This window comes from Stenella coeruleoalba (genome assembly GCF_951394435.1).
Source record: "Stenella coeruleoalba genome assembly, chromosome: 16".
Classification (NCBI taxonomy): Eukaryota; Metazoa; Chordata; class Mammalia; order Artiodactyla; family Delphinidae; genus Stenella; species Stenella coeruleoalba.
In genome coordinates, this window is record NC_137162.1 from 821,305 (window position 1) to 843,735 (window position 22,431).

Consider the following 22,431-nt stretch of genomic DNA (forward strand, 5'->3'; position numbering starts at 1 on the left):
AGCCCCCCAACAGGGTGGCTCCCTCCTCAGCCCCCCACTCTCCCCTTTCCCCTGGTGACTTTATTTCCCTACCAAGAAGTCAACACACGAAGGGAGGGGATTTAAGCCCAACACACACAAATGATACACGGAAAAAGCAAAACACAGCACGACCCAAGACCCCTGAGGCACTCAGGTCTCCTGGTTTCTCTGCGTGAGCAGGAGCGCGCAGACACTCCAGCGGGTGTGCCTTCTATACGGGGACGACCTTCACCATCCAGGCTCTAATTTCTCTCTTTTACTTTCCTTCAGCTTGATTTTCAAACATATGGTCGTGGTGAAGGCTAGACTCGGCCGGAACTTCGTGATGGAAATTCAGAGATTCAAAGGCCAGAGCGAGGAGTATCTGGCGCACATGTGGCGGCGCCTGGCCCTCAACTCCACGAGTGTCCCCGGAGAGCTGACCTGCTACCTCCACGCCATCCAGGCCCTGCAGGTCTGGCTCTGACTCACCGTGTGTCTGCGGATGAAGCCCCGGGGGTGGGAAGGTGCGGGGGGAGGGGGGGCGGTGCGGAGCCCAGCCCCTCGGGAGAACCGGAAGGAAGGGGGGGCAGCGGGACACGAGCCGGGGTGGCAGACGGAGCCTGTCCTCCCACATGAGGGACGCAGTCCTTGTGAGGCCGTGTGGGGAGGGCAGGGGGTGGGCCGCGGGGCTCTGCAGCCTCTGGGGTTTCGGGGTCTTGGGGACGGCCCTCGCCCCCGAGAAGCCAAGACACGTGTTCCTCTCGACGCGCTTGGAGATTTGGGGGAGGGCGGGCACCTTGATTTGGGGCAGAGCTTGTGGGACTTGCCTCAGGGGAAAGAAGGCCCCTTGATTGTGGGACTGAAGCCCCCAAAGACGTGCCCTGCGGCAGGCACCTGACAGGCTTTTCTGTTGAGCAGAACGTTTCCCCTTCACGGAGCAGATCCCACCGAGGTTTTCAGAGCGCTCCAGGGTCGGGGTGTCCCCAGGAAGGGGTCCGAACACAGGCTCCATCGATGGCCGTGCGGTCATGACCCATCGGTCAAGCAGAGGCCCGGGCCCACTACAAGCGGCCGTGGGTGCCCCTGCGTCTCGCGCCTGGAGCCCAGGCCAGGGTTCCTGGGGCCAGGCAGCTGTGCCGGGGGAGCAGGCGGTGCTATGGACGGGGCGGCTGCTGGCCGAGCCGAGCTGCCGGAACCCTCTGCACAGACTCCGTGGAAAGGCTCTCTGCCCCTTCCTTCCTTCGCTTCCTTTTTCTTAGGGGTACAAGGTGCTTTATAGTAAATTCACGGGGTTATGCAGCCATCATCACAATCAATTTTAGAACATTTCACCAGCCCCCCAAAACCCAGGTCCGTGGGCACTGTGTCCCTCCCCCCACCCCCGCCGGCCCCAGTGAGCCAGCGTTGCACGCATGGAGCCAGACGAGGTGGGTCCTCTGTGTCCGCTGCCCTCCCTGGACGTCTCGTCCAAGCTCCATCTGTTGAAGCGCATGTCCGGGCTTCGCTGCTGCTGGTTGAATAGTCCTCCATCGTGTGGACGGAGGCTGCGCCGGTGGGCCTCGGCGTTGCTTCCTCTTAGGAGCTCTTGTGACTGGGCTGCTGTAGACAGCCGTGTGCGAGTGTTTGCACGGACACGTTATAGCTGTTCTCTGGGGCACATAGCTGGGAGTGAACTCCCAGGTCACGTGATGACTGTCTTTAGCTACCTGAGTCGTGGTTTGACTTGCGTTTCCCTAGTAACTAACGTAGTAACTGGCAGCATGTTTTTCCTGTGCTAATCGGCCATTTGTGCATCTTCTCTGGAGAAATGTCTACTCAAATCCTTTGCCCTTTTAAAAAAAAATTTGGTTTCTTGTCTGTTTATTGCTGCGCTGTAGGAATTGTTTATGTGTTTTGGATACGAGTCCCTTACCGGATATAAGCTTTGTGCGTATTCTCTCTCATTCGGTGGCTCGTCCGTTCAACTGCCTTCCCGCATTCTTGATGACGTCATTTGCAGCACAAAAGTTTATAATCTTGGTGACGTCCAACTTGTCTGTTTCTTCTGCTGCTTACGCGTATGGCATCGTAGCTGAGAAACCAGCGTGTAATCCAAGGTCACGCAGACTTCTACGTTTCCTTCCAAGGGTTTCATAGTTTCAGCTCTCACATTTGAGTCTTTGATCCGTCTTGAGCTCAGCCGTGTGTTTGGTGCGAGTTAGGGGTCCTGCTCCTTTCCTCGGTGTGTGGCTGCCTGCTTTCCCAGCACCGTTGTTGAAACGATGACCCTTCCCTCTTCCACCGCCCTTGTCCCCATCGTCTCTCTCGCACAGCTCTTGTCAAAGCCACCCGTGACCACATGGTCACGGTCATTCTGAGGCCCCATCCGACCCCTCCTCAGCACTCGTGGTCATCTGTCACCTGGCTTCCAGGCCCCACTGCTCAGGGCCACTCCTTCTTCCCTTCTGCCCACCTGCTAATGAGGGGGAGGACCCCACTCAGGGCTGGGATGCCCCCGCTCCCTGGTGACGTCAGGCAGTGTCCTGGGGAGAGTCCACCCTGACCTTGCGTGTCCCACCAACCGGCCCCTTCCCTCACCTCCGGCCGCGCATCCTCCTGGCATGTGAGGCGTGAGGTGTGGGGTGTGGGGCCTGGGGCCCGGCAAGCGGAAGGCAGCTGGCTCCGCTCTCGGGGGGGCAGGGAGGGCAGCTTCCTCCCTTCGTGCAGTGATGATTGACGAGCGATACTGGGTCTGACTCGGGCTGCACACCGCACGGTGCAGCATCTTCAGTGCCCTCCGAGCCCTGTGAGCCACAGAACCGTCCATACCTCCGAGTGCCGGAGGAGACCCGGGGCTGGTGGTGGAGCGCCCGCAGAGAGCCCCTCAGGCCGGCGTCGCCCCGGAGGCGGGAGGGACACGCGGGGCCCGCGAGGGGTCCGGTGGGCAGGTGGCGGGGCGTCCACATGGAGCAGAGGCCGGGGTCACTCGCCTGGCTCTGGTCTTGCTGCCCGCTGCACGTGGGAGGCCTTGCCGAGCCTGGTGGTCTCGTGACGGTAGAGACGGGTGAGAAGCAGCCCCTCTGTTTCTAGGAGGCGGGGGAACGCAACACCTGCCGTGTGGTCCTCGGGCTGCCGAGTGGCAGGTGTGTGTCTTTACCACCCTTTTCTGTTTAATCCCAAAGAAGCCAGAGAGTGAGTGGCAGAAGGTTGACTACATCATGGAATTCAGCGAGTGGCTGTACCGCAACCAGTTTCCTCTTGAAGACGTCGTCTTCCACCTGGAGTGGGCGATCGACATCCTGCTGAGGATGCGGCCCGACAGGGGCTCCCCGGAGCCGGCAGGCGCGGGAGCCGCAGGCGCGGGGGCCGCAGGTGAGCGGCGCGGTGGCGGGCGGAGGGGCCGCCCGCCGTGAGGGGCTCCTGGGCTCCGCTATCCCTGCGACGCCCCTGCAGGCCAGCGCCCCGTGGGCTTGGCGAGGTCAGGGCCCTGCCTCCCCGGCTGCTGGTCCCTCCCGCTCCAGCAGAGCTCATCCACCAGGAAGGCCCAGCCCAGGCGTGAGAGGGAGGTGGTGGGAGCCCAGCCAGATGGACGGAGGGAGGGGCGGCATCCCCTCACTGCCCCGAAGGTGGCTGCAGCGTCCCTGCAGGTGGGCCTGTTGTCTCCGCTGGGGGAGCCCTGGGAGGCCCGTCCCCGAGGGTGGCCCCTGTGAAGGTGGCACGCCCCTCTGGAAGAGTCTCAACCCCAGGCCGGGTGGCAGGGGCCCCTGGGGACCAGGCGGGCACAGGGGGCGGGCAGGGAGGGCACCCAGCGGCCCCTGTCTTCCAGAAGAGCAGGTGTCCACTGCGGCGGCCCCGGAGGGCCCGGGGGCTGAGGGCTCGGGGCCCCCCTCCCTGGAGAAGCTTCGGAACGTACGGCAGCTTGAGACGCTGGCCCGCGCCTACACGCTGCTGGCCCTGGCGGTGACCCCGCGCGCCGCCGGCCACCAGGACTACTGCCTCATGGCCTACACCTTTCTCCGCCGCATCTGGCAGGTGAGGCCCCGGGAACCTGCACTTGCACGGGTCCTGTGTCTCTCCCGGGACAGCGTCCCTCTCCCCTCCTTCCCAGCAGCACCCTCCCTGCTTTGGGGACTCAGGGGAGGAGGGAGGACCTCGCTGCTCCCTACGAAGTGGCCCCTCCTCCCCAAGACTCACCCCAGCGCCTTTGCCCAACCACCCGCAGAAGCCTGTCTTTCCACCGTGCTGCCACTGGGCTTCCAGAACCTTCTCTATGCCCCCTCTGCACGGCCTCCGAGCTGCCCTCCTTCCCACCACCTCTTTACGGGGCCCCCGGGGCAGCTCCTGGTCGACTCTTGTTCTCAAGGACCTCCCGCCGTCGGTGCCCGCCCAGTGGGACAGTGTCGGCAGGACAGGCCTTTCTTCTGGGGGCAGGTTTGCACCCTGCCCTCAGCCATGTGCTGGGGACAACAGGGCCATCGCCCTTTGGCAGCAGGAAGGACTGGGAAGGCCGTCCTGGGTCTTGAAGATGCCCCAGGCCACTGCCACCCACCACCCACCACGCAGCGGCTCTGCGATTCTTTGAGAACCGCTAAAAGTCACTTGAGTGTGTTCTTCATTAGAGACATTAATTCATTTTATGGGGCTGACAAGCTCTTCGTAAGGGTCAGCTGTGCGTCCCCGCAGGCCCAGAGTCCTGGAGGAAGCCCCCCGAGGGCAGAGGAGGGCGGCCGCGTGTCCACCTGCCTAGGGGCACTGCCGCCACCTCTGCGCCGGGCGGCTCATGGCCTGGCCACTCCCTCCCAACCTGCCCTCATACCTGAGTGCGTGGGAGGAGGGGGACCCTCTTGTGTTATCAGTGTTGCGAAGTCGGATTTTCTTTTCCCAGGTTTCTTTATTAACAGCAGGAAAATCAATTTCAGAAAGTAGAATTCCAGCAGCAGCGAGTTCACATTCATTGTTGCTTCAAAAGGAGAAGGAGAAAAGCAAAGACAGAGAAAAAGACAAGGACAGAGACAAGGACAAGGGCAGAGACAAGGACAAGGACAGAGACAAGGACAAGGGCAGAGACAAGGACAAGGACAGAGACAAGGACAAGGGCAGAGACAAGGACAAGGACAGAGACAAGGACAAGGGCAGGGCCTCGAAGCAGGTGACCGTGCCCTCCCGGTGGCCAGGCTCTGCCCCAGCCGCCCTTGAGGCTCCTCGTCCCAGAGGCTGGGCCGCAGGGGGCAGAGCCGTCCCGGCTGCTCTGTCTGGTTTCTCCCCCTGGGAAGTGGAGCCAGTGGTTCTTGTCCCCCTGCCCCGGGTGTTAGGAGGTGACACGGGGAGGGTCTGGCTTCTCCCCTGTGGTCTGTCGTCTGCGTTCCCAGAGCGGGTCCCTCCCTCTGCCCAGGTGCATCTGGGCCCTGGCCATGTGGGGTGGGACAGCACCTTCTCTCCATCCACTGGGGGCCCGTGCTGCACGTCACCTTGTCACCGGAGGAATTGCCTGTCTCTGGGGCTGTGCTCACGACAGCACCCCTCCCGGCTGTCCCGCCTCACTGTCCCCACTGGGGACGCCCCCGCCTCCCTCCCCCATCACTGCTCTCCAGGAAGTGGAGACACGTGTGGGTCCGGCGTGGCTTGCCGTCGGGCTGGCAGCCCAGGGAGGGCGCCACGCACGTCCCCAGAGGCGCTGCCGACCCGTCCTTTCCCGTGGGGCCACCTGGGCGTCTGCTTCGAGCTCCACCTCCTAAAGCAGAGCCTGGCTTCCTGCTTTGCAGTTTCAAAGCCCCACTCCTGGCAAACGCCTTGAAGACGTACCCGCAAGCATAGAAGAGTGGGCTTCCTACGCTTGCCCCGAAGAAGCTATATCAGTATTTAAGCAGGATCAGAGCAACTTTGCCGTCAACCGGTCAACTCTCCAGAAGCCGGTGAGTGGACCTGAAGATGCCGTCCCAGGCCTGTGTCCGTGTCCTGCCTCCTGGCTTGTTGTCACAGCTGACGCTTTCTGGTGTGAAGTGGGACCAGAGAGGGATGCGCAGAAACAGGGCTCTGCTCAGGGAATTGTGAAGCAGGGCCTCCCGGGCATGAGCCCCCAGACCCTCCCACAGGCCCGTCCCCGGCCCCCTCCCCCTCCCCGAGCACCCGGGGACTTTTCCGCACGCATTCCCCGCACAGGTCGCACTCCTGCACGTGAACTTCAGCCATGCCTGGGAGTGCCCCACGGCTGCTGTGACCGGCCACCGCAGACCAGGTGCTGAAAGCAGCACAAAGGGTTTCCTCACAGTTCTGGAGGCCACAGGTTCAAAGTCAGCATCACCGGGCCGAAGTCAAGATGTCGGCGGGGCCACGTTCCCTCTGGAGGCCCCAGGGGAGGGTCCTTCCTGCCTCTTCCAGCTCCTGGGGGCTCCTGGGCTTGTGGCCGCGTCACCTCCCCCACCCCCCGCCTCCGTCGTCACGTGGCTTCTCCGCTGTGTCTGTGTCTCATCTCCCACGTACAGGGGCCCATACGATGACACGTGGGGCCCGCCTGTATCATCCAGGGCAACCTCCCCAGCTCGGCATCCTTACTTCGATCACACCTGTGCGCAGGTTCCAGGGGTAGCGCCGGGCTACTTCGGGGGCTGTTTTTCAGCCCCGCACCTGCCTGGTGTCTGTGCTTGTGGAAATAGAGACTCTCGGCCTCTAACCGCCCATGGCTGGCTTCTCTCTGGAGCGCGGTGTCCGCGGGAATCCTCCGCGCTGCTTCGTGTGTCTGGTTGTGTTCACATCGTCGGTGACGAGTATTCCGTCTGGTGACTCGACCACGGCCTGTCTGTCCTTCAGCCACGGAAGGCACGGGGCTGTCTCCAGCGTGCCTGTTACAGATGTCTCAGGGCCCACGTGCCCACGTGCCTGGAGGGCACACCGGCAGCGGCGTTTCTGGGTCACGGAGCACGTGTATCTCCAACTACAGCATGTTGACAAACTGCCTTTGGCAGTGGTCGTGCCGTGAGGCCCGCCTTCTCACCTGGCCGTCTGGGGGGCGTGGGCCTCTCACTGGGCTCAGCCGGACACTCCCTGACTACGGTGAGGCCGGACGCCTCTCAGCGCCTTTTGGCCACTTGAATGTCCTCTTTCATGGCCTGCGTGTGCAATCGGTCGCCCATGTTTTATTAAGCCTCTGTCTTTACCTTGTTGAATTGAAGGAGTTCCTTATCTGTCTTGGAAAAAACACTCTGACAGTTTAGGACAGCAGGTCACCCTCCACTCTGGGCCTTGACTGTCTTGAGGTCTTCTTGTGAATACGGATTCCAAGTTTTAGTGTACGAAAAAGTATTAATCTTTCCCTTTATGACTAGTGCCTTGTTGTGTCCTGTTTAAAAAAATGTTTTCCTTCCCAAAGGTCATGAAAATGTCCTCTTATGGTATTTTCCCAAAAGCTTTATACTTCTACATGTCAGATTTAGATCCACTTGAAGTTGGTTCATGTGTGTGCTGTGAGGTGAAGGATCCGGTTCTGAGCTCTCCGATCTGGATAATCTGAATGTTCTAACACCACTCATTGAAAAATCGCTTGCCGGGCTTCTTTGCCACGCTTGTCATGAATCGGGCGTCCACACCTGCACCAACACCTCACTGTCTGAGCTCCTGAGGTTCGCCACCTTGCCTGCTTGGGAGAGAACATTGCCTGACCTTGTTGCTCAGGAAGGTCTTGGCTGGCGTCCTTTCCATTGTGCTTGTGTCTCCACGTGTCTTTCGAGCCCGCTTGTCGGCTTCCATTGGAAACCCCGGTGGGGTTTTGGCTGTGATTGCAGTGAATCTCGAGATCCGTTTTGGTTTGGGGGAGAACTGGCGTCTTTGCCACCTTGACTATTCCAGTCGATGGGCATGTTCTAGTTCTCTATTGACGCAGGTCTTCTGTGACTTCTCTTGATAATGGATTTGAGTTTTATGCATGGAGGTTACACACATTAGATTTATTTCTACGTATTTGATGTTTGTGCTGCTGTTATAAATATCCCTCTTTGGTTTCATTTTTTTAAACTCCAGACGAAATCTAGAAATATAATTGTTTTCATCTTGACCTGGCAGCCATCAGTTTAGTTAACTTCTAGATAAGTTTGGTAATCGATCTGTAGATTCTTTGGATCTTATGTGTAAACACAGAGTCTGCATTTCGTCCGCAAATGTTTTTCCTCATTTCCGATCATTACACTTTTTATCTCCTTATTCCGCTGGCTGCCACCAGCACAGCGCTGAACAGAGATGGTGACACCTCCTTATCCTGCCCCCTGGCTTAGCAAGGGGGCTTCAGCATTTCACTCAGTGTCATCGATGTTTGCTGTAGGTGCTTATAGGTATTCTTTATTGATTAAGGAAGTTCCTTTGTTTCTATTTGCTAAGAGTTTTAATCACAAATGGCTACAGATGTTCATCAAGTATTTTTCTCCATCTATCACATAATGGCTTTTTTCTCTTTCCTTACTTTATTCCCTAATGCTTATCAGAATAATGTCAACTTGGTTGAGACATATTATTCGTTTCACTTATCATCAGATTCAACTGGCTAGTATTTTGTTCGGGGTGTTTGCCTCTGCGTTCATGAGGAAATTGGTGTTTAATTTTCCTTTCCTACTACACGCTTGTCAGGAAGTGGTAAGAGGCTGCACTGACTCTGAACTGTTTTCTGCTCCCAGCACTTCTGACTGCACGTGTGCGGGTTTCCGCACAACAGCCAGTTCTCCGCTCCCCGTGGACACCAGCTGGGTGTTCCCCCATTTAACTCAGTTCTGGCACTATGTGCCAGGGTCAGTGCAGGCCCCACAGGGTCAGGGCTCCGTCCCTCGAGGCCGCCCCCACCAGGCGCCGGTCACAAGTGTCGGGTCCCCAGGCCACTGCACTCCATGCAGTGTGGCCATGAATCGGGTTCCCACCACCCCCTCCTCAGGTTCGATGTTTGCCATGACAGCTCCCAGACTCAGGAAAACGCTTGACTTAACTAGATCGCTGGTCTGTTACAGAGGATGTTGTAAAGGATGCAGATGAGCAGCCCGATGAGGGGGTCCATGGGGCAGGTGTGGAAGGGTCCCGAGCACGGGAGAGTCTGTCCCCGTGGAGCTGGGGTGTGCCGGGCACCACCCTCCTGGCAGGTGGACACATTCACCAGCCCAGAAGCTCTCCAAACCCCTTCCCGCAGGGTTTCCCTGCAGGTTCCGGGACAGGGCACGGCTGATCGGCTCGCGGGCTGTTGGGAATTAACTCAGCCTCCAGCCCCTCCCCCCGCCCCAGATGTCGGGACGGGGCTGAGGGTTCCACTCTCCCATCATGTGGTTGGTTCCTCCGGCCGCCAGCCCCCATCCTGAAGCTCTGTAGGGATGGCCAGGAGTCACCTTGCGAGTGTAAACTCAGGTGTGGGTGAAAGGGGCTTGTGAACCACCGAATCCCAAGGGTTGTAGGAGCTCAGTGCCAGGAACCCAGAGCAAAGAGCAGAGGTAAGTGTCGTCTTAAATCACAATATCACACTGACCTGTTAGTCAATTAGAGAGTGTTCCCTTTTTGAACTCTTCTTGGGAAGAATTTGTATAAGATTAGCTGTTATTTCTTCCTTAAACGTTTGGAAGAATTCCCTGGTGAAGACTTCTGGGCCTGGATCTATTTGAGAAGATTTTCAAATGTGGATCCAATTTACTTAATAGTTACAGAACGCTTCAGATTTTATAATTTTTTTGTAATGTTGGTGGGTTGTGTTTTTCTAGGATGTTTCCAGTTAATATAAAATTTTTAATTTATTGGCATAATGTGGTTCTTACTATCCTATTTTTTTTTTTTTTTTTTTGCGGTACGCGGGCCTCTCACTGCTGTGGCCTCTCCCGCCGTGGAGCACAGGCTCCGGACGCGCAGGCTCAGCGGCCATGGCTCACGGGCGCAGCCGCTCCGTGGCATGTGGGATCCCCCCGGACTGGGGCACGAACCTGTGTCCCCTGCATCGGCAGGCGGACTCTCAACCACTGCGCCACCAGGGAAGCCCCTTAATACCCTATTATCATCTTTTAGTGTCGGCCTCACCAGGGATGATCAGTTATTAGTCTCTCAAAAAAACACACGCTTTCCAGGCCACCCAAATGCCACTGGGCTGGGACGTAACCCCTGACAGGGCTGTTTTATTTCGTTGCCCTTGAGCCTCAGGTGCGGGCTTTGGGGACCCAGTCGGGGCACTAGCCTTCGGTGGGCCCTCAACTCCACCTGCAAAGGAAGAGTCACAGGTGCTGTTCAGGCTCTCAGCTGCCTCTTCTGTCAGCAGACATCCCAGGACACGTGTATCCCAAGGTGCCAGGTTCACATCTCTCGATTCACATCTTCTTCCATGTCTCGGCCCAGTCATTTTTGCCTGCATTGTTCACTCTTCAGTGCTTTTAAGCAGATTTTTAAAATAGCTCATCCAACTTCTCTAATTTTCTACTGAGAATATCAAACCTAGTGTGACATTATAAGGAGTATTAGTTCGTCTCTGTCTATATTGAATTTGAAAGCAATTGTATGTGTATATAAAGAAATGAAACAAAGACATTAATTTGAATGAAAGCAGGTGGGTTTTTCTTGTGAGCGTCTTCATACTTGGGTGCTGAAGATTCCAGGGGATTGCACACCACAAGCTGAAAGCCATTAACTGAAGGACAGGAGGCAGAGAGCACATCACTCCTTCCCTCAACAGACACTAGTTCAGCCCCTGTGCACGTGACACTGTGTGGACAGAATTTCTGGAGGGAAGACCCTGTGAGCTGGGGGCCCACCCTTCCCCCGTCTTTGACCTTACATGTTTGCTGTGTATTGATGTAGACGTACAGTTTATATTATCTGGACCACTTGGTCGAGGCCCTGCAGAAGATGTTCCTTCATGAGCTCACCATCCCGGTCCTGCAGTTGGAGGTACTCATTGCAGCCTCCGTGGTCGACAGCAAGAGCCTCAAGGACCTCTACCACCTCCGGTTGGTACCACCTGCTTTATTTTGGGGGGAGCTGGGAGACATTTAAGTGGCTAAAGTGAATATTTCCCAAAGCAATATAAAACCAAACAAGATTTTAAAATATTAATTCTGTAGCTGACGATTTATATAAATAATAAAGTCCCTACGATTTGTAAAGCCAAATAAATCAGAATACTTAAACATAAAAATAGTATTTTTAGTTTTAAAATTTCTGCCTGGTTCTTAAGAGAATATGATTATTCCAAGGAAATACACACTGAAGTAGAATAAGTAGAAAAAAGGAGCATTTTTGTGTCTCCAACTTACTCTCAGATAGTTCAGGAAAACATTTGATATATATAAATTTAATATAAAATTTATGTGTAAATAAGTTTTAATTATTTCCTGAACTATATATGAAAGTTTATATATAGTTCAGGAAATAATTTTTATATATACAATTTTTATATTTTTATAAAGTTTTATATAAAATTTTAATAGATCTTTACATATATAAAATTGAGAGAGAGAGAGAGAGAGAACCTGGGTGGTGAAGGATGTAGTAATTCTTTGTAGTGTTTGTGTAACTTTTCTGGAAACTTGGAATCATTTCACAATACAACTGTTTTACACAAGAATCAAAGCAGAGCTTGTTTGCTTAAAGTTGTAACGGGTCAGAGCCCCACCCACTGCACCTTGTCTTGACCTCCAAAGATGACCCTGAGGCTATAAATGCGTGTGGAGTAAAGTTCATGAATGAATGGAGTAAAAAAGTTCATGAATGAATGGAGTAAAGTTCATGAATGAATGGAGTAAAGTTCATGAATGTGTGTGGAGTAAAGTTCATGAATGAGTGTAGAAACGTGCTCCAGCTGGAACTTGATGGAGCCGTCTGTTATGTTTCCCTAGTAATCTGGCTTAGTTTTACAAATTATAGAAAATAGCCTCAGATTATCCATTCCTTTTCCCGTTTACCAACTTGTATCAAGTTGGCTGAGCCCAGGGCAGCCCGACTCAGGGCTGACGCTCCTCTCACCCCCCCAGACTTGCCCTAGTTTGTTCTGATTTGAAGTTGAGGGAAGCAGCCACTTTCCACGAGGAGGTGGTCGGGCACGCCTACATCTGCGACGTGGAGCAGGTGAGGTAAGTCAGCCGAGCCGCGGAGCTCCGCCTGCTGCCGTGCCGCTCAGGCACCGGCCCTGCTCTCGGCCACGTCTCCTCGAGCCCCAGGCCCCGTCTCCCACCACGGCTGGGCAGCAGGGGCAGTTCATTCCTCACTTGCCCTCCCGTGTGTGGGCGTCTCCCGGGCTGGGGCCGCGTGGCGGAGGGACACAGCACACCAGGCGCGTGCAGGGGCCAGGGGGAGCGGGACGGGTGAAGGAGGCGGCGTCCTGAGGGCACACGGGGAAGGAGGGTCCCACAAGAAGCAGGGGCTGGGCAGGGGCCTCTGCGGGCTGCCTTTCCAGATGGGGTGGAGTTCTGGCCTGGATGTAAGTTTGAGATGCATGCTAGACATCCAGGTCGGGATGTCAGACGAGCAGCTGGATGCATGAGCCTGGAGTCTGGAAGAGAGAATGGGCTAGGAGTGCAGAGTTGGGAGTCATGCATGCTGCTAAGCCATGGGAATTAAAAAAATCTCCGTAACACGCGAGTGGATAGCGGCTTCTTGCAGCTATTTTCATTTGTATTTCTTTGATTCCTACTGAAACTGAACATTTTCAGGTGTCTCTGGCCATGGTATTTCTTCCTTGGCATAATGCCTGTTTTACTTATGTTAGCTGCAGAAAAGAAATTGCCTTGAAAAAGGAGAAAAATAAGGAACCTCTATTAGAAGAAAGTCTGCCAACACTGAGGGAGCCCCCCACTCCAGCCCAGCAAGCAGAGATGAAGCCCCGCGTAGCAAAGGATAAGGTAGCCTCTCTCTGCAGAAGCACCTCGGTTCCTAGCCCAGCGGGGGCAGTGACAGGTCCCGCGCCAGCCAGTAAGCTCGGACTTGTCTTAACTGCCTGCTGCCTCCAAATCCTGGTGCGGGGTTTCCTGGGAAATCCAGGGACTGATGGGATGTGTCCCCTCCCTGCGGGCCCTGGAAGTCCCCAGGGAAGACGGGACTGCAGGGCCTGAGCTGCAGTTCAGAGAGGCCGGGCTGGGAGTAGCGGGTGCCCCCCCGGGAGAGCTACCGCGCCAACCAGAAGGGGGAAAGGCCGAGGCCCTCGCAGGCCTGAGCGCCCACCGGCCTGCCCCCGACCCCGTCCGGTGGTGGGCTCGCCTCATATGGGCTCGCCCGTAAAGGAAATAACCATCCCCACCCCATGCTCCGAGGTCATGAGCACTTGTTACCATGGGAGTGCCACACCTGGGACTCCCTTCGTGGTGGGGGATGGCCGGGACCCGGAGTGCACAGAGCCCTCCTGCAGGACAGGCCAGGCGAGCCACCTGCACCCGGGACTGCTTGGTGGGCCTGGTGGGTGAGGAGAGACAGACTTCCCGGGGGACAGCCCGGCCACGGGCACTGGAGTGGGGGCTGGGCTTGGCGGGTGTGGGGCCGGTGGGGAACCTCGCTCGACAGCATGGGCCCTGCACCCACGCAGCACCGGCGGGCCTGCATGTCTTACAGACTTTGAAGATAGACGGAGAGACCGGCAGGGGCCTGGATGGAATGTCCTTCCCGCAGCTGTGGACCCTCAAGGCTGAAGTCCTGCTGGAGATGGACCTGTGCCAGCCTGCCCGGCTGCTCCTGTCAGAGGCGTACCTGGCCTTCCAGGTGAGGCCACACCTGCCCGGCCCACCGCACCTGTGGGGCCTCTTCCCCCGAGTGGCAGCCCCCCAGCTCCGTGCCCCCGCTGAGACCCTTCTCTCTGGGAGGCAGGGACCTGTCTGTGCTGAAGCCTGTTCTAGAGCACCCGTCCCACTCCCACGTGCAGATCCAGCTCTGCCGGAGGTCTGTCCTTCACGTCCTTTGTCTGTCGGCTCCTCTGGTTTCTCGAGCTCCTTCATCAGAGTGTGGTAGAGCCTCTTTCTCCTCCTGGGCTGGGGGGCCCCTTCTGTTTGTGAGCCGGCCTCCCGATGTGCGTGTGGATGGGCGCCCCTGGCGAGGCCGAGGGCTTCGGTCTTGTTCCGAGAGGCAGATAGATAGATGGGGCCCCGGGGCCCCGACCCGCTTGGCTGCTTTGTTGCCGCTCCTCGGTGTGGGCCCTGCAGGTGTCTGTGGCATCTCCGGGGTCTCACTGGAAGCCTGGGGTTCACCCGGCCTCCTCAGAAAGGCTTGACTCCAGCCTGGACGCTCAGATCTCAGCTCAGCCCCTCAGGCCCCCACTACTGTCTGCTGGGTTTCTTGAGCCTGCTCTGCCCCTGAGAACAGGTCTTTGGACCCTCCCCCAGCCCCGCCCCCTCCAGTGCCAACTTCTGGAAGCTCCAGGCTCCTGCCTCCTCCCCCAGCTCAGATGTGGCTTTCTTCCTGGGCTCTGTCCCCCGTGAGGACAGACGCCCTCGGGAAAAACCCCGGACAGAGCGGAGCCACCCGTGTGTGCGTCTCTCCCTCCCCAGAGGTGGTAGCTGAGCTGCAGCGTCAGCGGCTCCCAGGGCCTCAGACGGACGCTTCTGTCTCCGGGCGGCTTCAGAATTGTTCCCTGGGAGGGCGGGGCCAAGCTACAGAGCCACACAGGCTGACACTTTCTTTGCAGAGGAACTCCAGAGAGAGAAGCACCCCTAATAAAGGCACAAAAAATTCACAGCCTTGGGAGGTTCAGCTCTCTGTCTTAGGCAGGGGGACAGGTGTGTGCAGACCAGACTCAAGAGGGAGCGTGGCCTGGGAAGGGACCGAGAAGGCCGTGCGGCTGCTGAAGGGAAGCGGCCAGGGTGGGCCCTGGGGGGGTGCAGAGGAGCACAGGCACGGAGGGGCTCCCGGGGGCCAGGAGTGGGGACCAGAGGGCGGACAGGTGGCCTAAGGAGGTGGGGGGCTGTGAGCCGACACCCACATGCCACAGGCGCCGCAGTCCCGTCTCCTGGCCTGTGGCCGTGCATCCGTGACCCTCCCTGTCAGCCTCCCCCAGACTCACGGAAGAGTCATCCACGCGCTGCCCTCACCCCCACCTGGCCGCCACCCGACCCTCCTGCTGCCAGGAGCGGGCTTTCCGGGGCTGTCAGTGCTTTCCAGAGTCAGGGGAGTAGGTTTTAACACACACACAGGCATCAAGCCCAGGCCCTGCGCCCTCACACTGCAGGCATGTCTCCAGACAAGAGCTCAGACAGTGTGTGCAGAGGCCTGGTGCCACGGCTGCCGTCTCTCTCTCTCTCTCTGTCTCAGTTTCTCTGTCTCTCTGTCTCTCTATCTCTTTGTCTCTGTCTCTCTCTCGCTCACTCTCCCCCCGCCACTCCCCGTCCTGTCTCAACACGCACCTCTTTTTTAGGAGCTCGACGATCCTTGTGCAGAATCGAAATGCCTGCACCTGTTGGCACGGTTGGCAAACAAGGAAAAGAAGTACGGCCAAGCTAGGAAGATGGCCGAGAGGGCCCAGCACCTGGGGGGCAGTGAGCAGTTCTGGTACGAGTCCACCCTGACCCTGGCGGACACACTCCTGTCCACCGAGAACGAGAGGAGAGAGGCAGTGGTGAGGGGCCGGCCACGTGCCCGCCCGGCGGTGCAGCCTGCGGCGGGGGGGAGGGGGCGGAACAGCGGGGGCCGCCGTGACCCTGCTGGGCCTGCCTCAGGTCTGCCAGCTGTTCCAGAAGCTCATAGATACCTTCAACGTTCTTAAGAAGGAGAGACCGAACCAAATGCCCATATTGGAATTCATGACCACAGACCTAGAAGCCAGGTAATTTTTTGTAAGAAAAAATGTTAATCGGGCTTTCCTGGTGGCGCAGTGGTTGAGAGTCCGCCTGCCGATGCAGGGGACACGGGTTCGTGCCCCAGTCCGGGAAGATCCCACGTGCCGCGGAGCGGCTGGGCCCGTGAGCCATGGCCGCTGGGCCTGCGCATCCGGAGCCTGTGCTCCGCAACGGGAGAGGCCACAGCAGTGAGAGGCCCGCGTACCGCAAAAAAAAAAAAAACAAAAAAAAAGTTAATCAACGTGAAAATAGTGGTTTACTTTTTTCCATCTATTAACTTTTAAGCCAAATTTCAAGCCTACGAAGTTCAGAGACTCCCAGGACAGGGCCCTGTGCCCACAGCGTCCGTCCGCATCCCTTCCCGGCCGCAGGCATTTCTCTCGGGAGGGGGCGGGTGGCCTTGTGTGTCCCGTGGATTCTCAGCTCCCCTGGAAGTGGCTCCGTCTCCGGGAAGCCTCTAAGGCTGGGGCAGGCCCGGCCTCTCCCCTCCCCACGTTGCCAGGCGGTCAGACGTCCTCCTGGGGTCTGTTGGTCTGTCTGCTCCTCTGCTCATCAGCTTTCAGATCAGCAGCTTATCTTCGAGCCATCCTCCTGGTCGTTTATCTTCTCCCAGAGAGTGGTTTCCTCGCGGTTTCAGCACGGACGTTCGTGGGTGCCTTTCTCGTAGCTGCGCGAAGCCGCGAGGTCTGTCTCCTGAGTTGGGTTTGCAGATTCCAGCTGGATCCGCCTTCTCAGCGCAGCTTCTGCTTCACTGACCAGAGAACTGTGGATTTCGCCCGATTTTGGTTTTCTGTATTCTCTCTTGGTCTTTGCTGAGTTCTTCCTGTGCTGGGAGAGGGCTTGTTCTGTCGTGGCTGTTCTGTCTCTCCCTCTGGGATGGGTTCCGTGGCCCCTGTGCTCTGTCTCTGCCCCTAGCAGAGGCACCTCTGACGCCCCCTGCAGCAGCCTGCTGGTGTGACCTGTGAACGGATTCCATTTCCAGTGGGTTTTCTTTTCTGCCCCTGAGTGTTTTAAGAGAGGGGTGGGGTGGGGAGTTGTTACTTTCTAATTTTATGGCATTGTGACCAAAGAACCTGCGTGTCTTGTAGGATTTCTGGTGTCAAGAAACGCTGGGGAAAGTGTTTCTCCCTGCGCCCAGAGGGAAGCTAGAGGTGGGTGGTGGCCTTGACCACGAGTCTCAGGGAAGCGCCTCCCCGCCCCGCCCCCCCCTCAGGTGTGTGAGCCTCCAGCTCCAAGCCGCCCAGGAGCCGGGGGACTCTGAGCCCTTCCAGAACTCAGCTCTGCTGATGGAAATGGAAAATCGCTTGCTGGAAATGGAGGAGAAGTTTACCAGCATTGGCCACAAGGAGAAGTGTGTGGACATCAAGCTGGAGCGCGCCAAGATGAAGAGGTGGGTGGGCCCACGCCCCCTCCCGGCCCTCCGCAGCGCTTCCCTGCTTCCCCCACGCGCCCGGCTTTCCTCCCGGGCCACCCCCGCCGGCCGCCAGCAGGGCCTCCCTACGGCTTGGCTTGGCCGCGGGGTTCCGCGACCCTCCCCCAGAGACACGTACTGGGGTCCGCAGCCTCTGGGGGGCGTCCGCCCACGTCGTCCCGGCCCAGCCCTGGCCCCAGGCGCGCGCGTCTTCCCACGACCATACGGGCGCGGACACGCGTGTGCACACGCGGCCACACGCACGTCACCTCGGGAGGCCCGGGCGCTGCCCCCGCTCCAGCGGGCCGACAACCCTCCCACGTGACGCTCCCCTGTCCCCGCACCCCGCCCAGGGCCCCCCCGCGGTCGGGGCCACGCAAGCGTCCAAGACACAACAAGCAAACCAAGGGCAGGGTATTACAAACAGCCTTTATGCGGGAAAAGCAACCTGACGCCTGTGAAACCCAACCTAACACAATATTATCATAGAAGCAGTATATGTAGAACTTTAAAAAATGCAAAAACACACAGACAGGAGAATTAGGGGTTTAAACCAGCACAGCTAAGATTGTGGCATTGCTTCCCCTGCTGTATCAGCACCAGTTTAGTTATGAGCATAGTGTCATGCTGTGCTCACTGCATTCCTCCAGATCGCTCCTGTTTTTTTATTTTTTTCTGAGATATATTGAGAATATATTTCCAGGTAGAACATCTAATTATAAAATTTAAAGGACCAATAAAATATGCGTCATAGTTACGAGAAAGCCACAGCTACACATTTTGTTAGTACTGACGGCGCAATGCTTTGACGTTTTTGTTCTAAGTTCCACTCTTCCGTCCAATAAAGGTTATCTGCCCAAAACGAGAAAGACGCGGAACAGAAGACTGCGTGTTACTTGGAGGCATACGACCTGGTCCAGAGAGCTGCTGCTGAAGAGGAAGAGCTATTTCACCGTATTCAGGGCTTACTGTCCCTTCAGGGTGTAAGTGTGTTATGTGATTTTTACCTCAATTTTAAAAAACCTAGAAAGCTATGGAGGAAACGCCCAAATGTTTGGAAAGTAAGTAGCGTACATCAAAATAACTACGGGCCAGAGAAGAAATCAAAAGGGAAATTATTTTGAACTGCAGTGCTGCAGGGGGCGCATATCCAAATGTTTAAGATATCTCTAATGCAATACTTAGGGGAAACTTTGTGGCACTAAACACCTGTATGAGAAGAGAAAAAGATCCCAAATCAATGATCTCACCACCCTCTGCAATGTGAAAGGAGAAAAAGCAAATCAAACTCAAAATAAGTAGAAGAAATTGAAGATCACAGTACAAAGCAATGAAATAGAAATAAGTAGAAGAAAGGAAATTGAAGATCACAGTACAAAGCAATGAAATAGAAATAAGTAGAAGAAAGGAAATTGAAGATCACAGTACAAAGCAATGAAATAGAAATAAGTAGAAGAAAGGAAATTGAAGATCACAGTACAAAGCAATGAAATAGAAACACAAAAGTTAAAAAGAAAATCATAAAGCCAAAAGCTGTCTCTCTAAGAAGATCTGTAAAGTGATAAACTTGTAGCCAGACTGATCAAAAAAAAAAAAAAAAGAGAGAGAGAGAGAGAGAGGACATAAATAAGCAATATCAGAAATAAGAGCTGTGACATCACCACAGACTCTACACACATTAAAAAGATAATAAGGGAGTATCATGAGCAACTCTATGCCAAAATATATTTGACAATTAGATGAAATGGATGGAAAATGGCTTGGAAGACACAAACTACCAAAGCTCACTCAAAAAGAAACAGAAACTGAATAGCCCTCTGTCTACTAAATAAATCGAATTTGTAGTTCAAAGATTTTCCACAAAGAAAATGTCAGACTCATATGGCTTTACTGGTGAATCCCACCAAACATTTAAGGAAAATTAATACCAGTTCTGCACAAACTCTTTGAGAAAATTGAAAAGGAGGGAATACATCCCAACTCTTCTATGAGGCTGACACCAAAACAAGGTAAAGATATTAAAAAAAAAAAAAAACAACCTACAGGCCATTGTTCTTCATGAATATAGATGGAAAAATTTTAAACAGAATTTAGAAAATTAAGTCCAACAATGTATAAAAAGGATTATATACCAAGTTGAGGTTATCCCAGGACTTGTTTAACATTCAAAAATCAATCAATTTTGTTCACCGTATATTTTTTTAGAATTTTCTTTTTTTTAAAAATTAATTTATTTATTTTTGCTGTGTTGGGTCTTTGTTTCTGTGCGAGGGCTTTCTCTAGTTGCGGCGAGTGGGGGCCACTCTGCATCACGGTGCGCGGGCCTCTCACCGTCGCGGCCTCTCTTGTTGCAGAGCACAAGCTCCAGACGTGCAAGCTCAGTAGTTGTGGCTCACGGGCTCAGTAGTTGTGGTGCACGGGCCTAGTTGCTCTGCGGCATGTGGGATCTTCCCAGACCAGGGCCTGAACCCATGTCCCCTGCATTGGCAGGCAGACTGTCAACCACTGCGCCACCAGGGAAGCCCTCACCATATATTTTTAAAAATTAAAAATAAATGATCATCTTAATAGATGCAGGAAAAGCATTTGGCAAGATCCAACATCCATTTCTGATTAAAAAAAAAAAACTCTTAGCAAAGTATTAATAGAAGTGATCTTCCTCAATCTGATAAAGGGCATCTATGAAAAGAACTAGAGCTCACATGTTGAAAGATTGAATGCTTTCCCCTTAGGTGAGGAAAAAGACAGCAATGCGTCCTGCACCACTTTGATGCAGAATTTTATTAGAGTTCTAGCCAATTCAACAAAGCAAGAAAAAGAAATTAAAGGCGTCCAGACTGGAAAGGAAGAAGTAAAACTGTCTTTGTTCACAGCTAACGTGGCCATCTGTATAGAGAATCCTGTGTAACCTACAAAATAGTAAGGCTGTTGGTACTAAGGAACGAGCTCAGTAAGGCTGCAGGATACAAGAACAATATACAAATATTATTGTGTATTTCCATATACTAGGAATGATCAATTGGATATTAAAAATTTTAAAACAACACCATTTATGACAGCATAAATATGAACTTTGACAAAAAAGTGAAAACTCGTACCCCGAGAACTACAAAACATTGCTGAGAAAAATTAAACAATACCTAGATAAATGGAAAGATATATCAAGTGCATGGCTCAGAAAACTTGACGTTATTAAGATGTCAGTTCCCCCCTAAATTATCTGCAATCCTGATCAAGATACTGCAGGGTTTGTTTGTTTTTTAGAAATTGACAAAGTGATTTTTAAATTTATATGGAATTTCAAAAGACCTAACATAGCCAACACAACTTTGAAAAAGAAGAACAAAGTCGGAGGACTGACACCACCTGATTTTGACTCACTATAAAAGCTACAGGAACTGAGACAGTGTGGTTTTAGGGTTAAAAATACACAGACATCAGTGGAACGTAATAGAGAATCCAGAAATAGATACACGCACAGAGACAGAAAACTGACTTTCAGCAAAGGTGCAGAGAGTTCAGTGAACAAAGTCCCATCTTTAGAACAGTGGTGCTGGAGCAACTGGACGTCCGCATCCAAAAAATAAACTTCAATTCTTACCTCACACCATATGTAAAAATTAACTCAAAAATGGATCATAGGCCTAAATGTAAGAGCTAAAACTATCAAACTTCTAGAAGAAAACAGGAAAATACCTTTGCGGCCTTAGGTTTAGCAAAGCTTTCTTACGTGTGACACCAAAAGTGTGATCCATCAAACAATAAATGTATAAATTGGACGCTGCTCTTCAAAAGACACTAGTAAGAGAACGAATAGACACGTCGATGACGGGGAGAAAATGTTTGCAAATCATTTATCTGACAAATGTCCTGTCTCCAGAGTATACAAAGGACTTTCAGAACTTAGTAAGACATAAACAACCCAATAAAAACAGACCAAACGTTTGAACAGACATTTCTCCTAAGAAAATATGTGGATGGTAGATAATCAGGTGAAAAGATGGCCAACGTTATTAGTGAGTCAGGGGAACGCCGATTATAACCACAGTGAAAAACCGCCGCACACCTGTTAACATGGTTACAACTTGAAGGACCGACCACACTGAATATTAGAACAGCCTGAGGAACTGGGACTCTCCTACGCTGCCCGTGGGGACACAACGTGTGCAGCCACCTTGGGAGGTGGTTTGGCAGCTTCCTGAAGAGTTAAGCACAGGCCCGCCGTATGCCCCAGCCGTCCCGCTCCTAGCTGTTTACGCAAGAGACGTGAAAGCACGTGTTCGCACACACACGTGTGCACGAATGCTCACAGCAGTGGCATTTGTAACAGCCCCAGACTGTGAGTGGGTAAGCACACTGGCACATCGACACGACAGAACACTGCTCAGCTGCACGAAGGGGTTAACATACAGGCAGCAACGTGGATGGACCCTAACGTAACCACGCCGAGTGAAGCTCGCCAGGCAGAGAGTACCTGCTATACGATTCCATTCGTGTGAAACCCGAGAAAGTGCAAGCTAACTTGTAGACCCAGGAAGTAGCCACATGTTTGCCTGAGAAGGAGGAGGTTGAGTCGGAGGGGGCAGGGGGTTTGGGGGCGAGGGTGCAGCCGCCATCTTCGTGCGTATCCGTACGTCGGCACGCGCGCGCCCGTCGGGGCTGACTGGGTGGAGGCGGAGCCTTGGCGGGAGCGCCCGTGCCGTGACTGCCTGCGCGCGTCTCAGTTGCAGCACGTCAGCACCCCTCTGGGGAGGAGGCTGGCGCACCTCAAGCTCAGCCTCGTGGAGGTGTGTCTGGACACTCTCCAGCGCACGTGGGAGGAGACCCTGGAGCGGCAGCTGGAGCAGGGCTCGGTGGACAAGCTGCTGGCCGACTACCTGCAGAGCCCCAGTGACTACACTTCTGTCGGCCTGGTAACCGTCCACGGACACTCACCAGTCCCCCGGGGCCCCCACCAACGGGGGCTGTCATGCTGCGGTGGGGCCTCCACCTCCGTGTGCCTGAAGTGCAGACCAGCCAGTGGGAGTCCAGGAGGCCAGGTTTCACAGGCCTCCCCCTGAGGTCTCTGAACCCTCAGAGTGGGTTCCCTGCCCCCGCAGCTCCCGGCAGGTCCCAGCAGCCCCCAGCAGCTCGGTGGGCCTCAGAAAGGCCCCGTCTAACTGGCTAATGAAAGCGGGGTCGTACTTAGGGGGAGACCCCCTGTGCACAGACGGCTTCCCTTCCCAAGGCGCGAGTTTGCTCTGACGGTCATGTCGTCACAGTAAGGAGTCCATAAAGGTCAGC

At 54.7% G+C, this 22,431-nt stretch overlaps 1 protein-coding gene across 1 annotated transcript in view; it reads left to right on the plus strand.

The window, feature by feature from the left end:
• CFAP46 (cilia and flagella associated protein 46) overlaps positions 1 to 22,431 on the plus strand; it is a gene marked incomplete at both ends in the record, with an annotated part of 88,495 nt that overhangs the window by 43,772 nt on the left and 22,292 nt on the right. Inside the window, 13 exons of the mRNA XM_079900302.1 lie at positions 292 to 475; positions 3,165 to 3,339; positions 3,809 to 4,014; positions 5,745 to 5,894; positions 10,783 to 10,931; positions 11,955 to 12,053; positions 12,689 to 12,821; positions 13,525 to 13,671; positions 15,317 to 15,517; positions 15,618 to 15,724; positions 16,951 to 17,127; positions 17,996 to 18,131; positions 21,873 to 22,061. Coding sequence (XP_079756428.1) covers positions 292 to 475; positions 3,165 to 3,339; positions 3,809 to 4,014; positions 5,745 to 5,894; positions 10,783 to 10,931; positions 11,955 to 12,053; positions 12,689 to 12,821; positions 13,525 to 13,671; positions 15,317 to 15,517; positions 15,618 to 15,724; positions 16,951 to 17,127; positions 17,996 to 18,131; positions 21,873 to 22,061 — 2,053 coding nt within the window. The remainder of the gene's footprint in view (positions 1 to 291; positions 476 to 3,164; positions 3,340 to 3,808; positions 4,015 to 5,744; positions 5,895 to 10,782; positions 10,932 to 11,954; positions 12,054 to 12,688; positions 12,822 to 13,524; positions 13,672 to 15,316; positions 15,518 to 15,617; positions 15,725 to 16,950; positions 17,128 to 17,995; positions 18,132 to 21,872; positions 22,062 to 22,431) is intronic.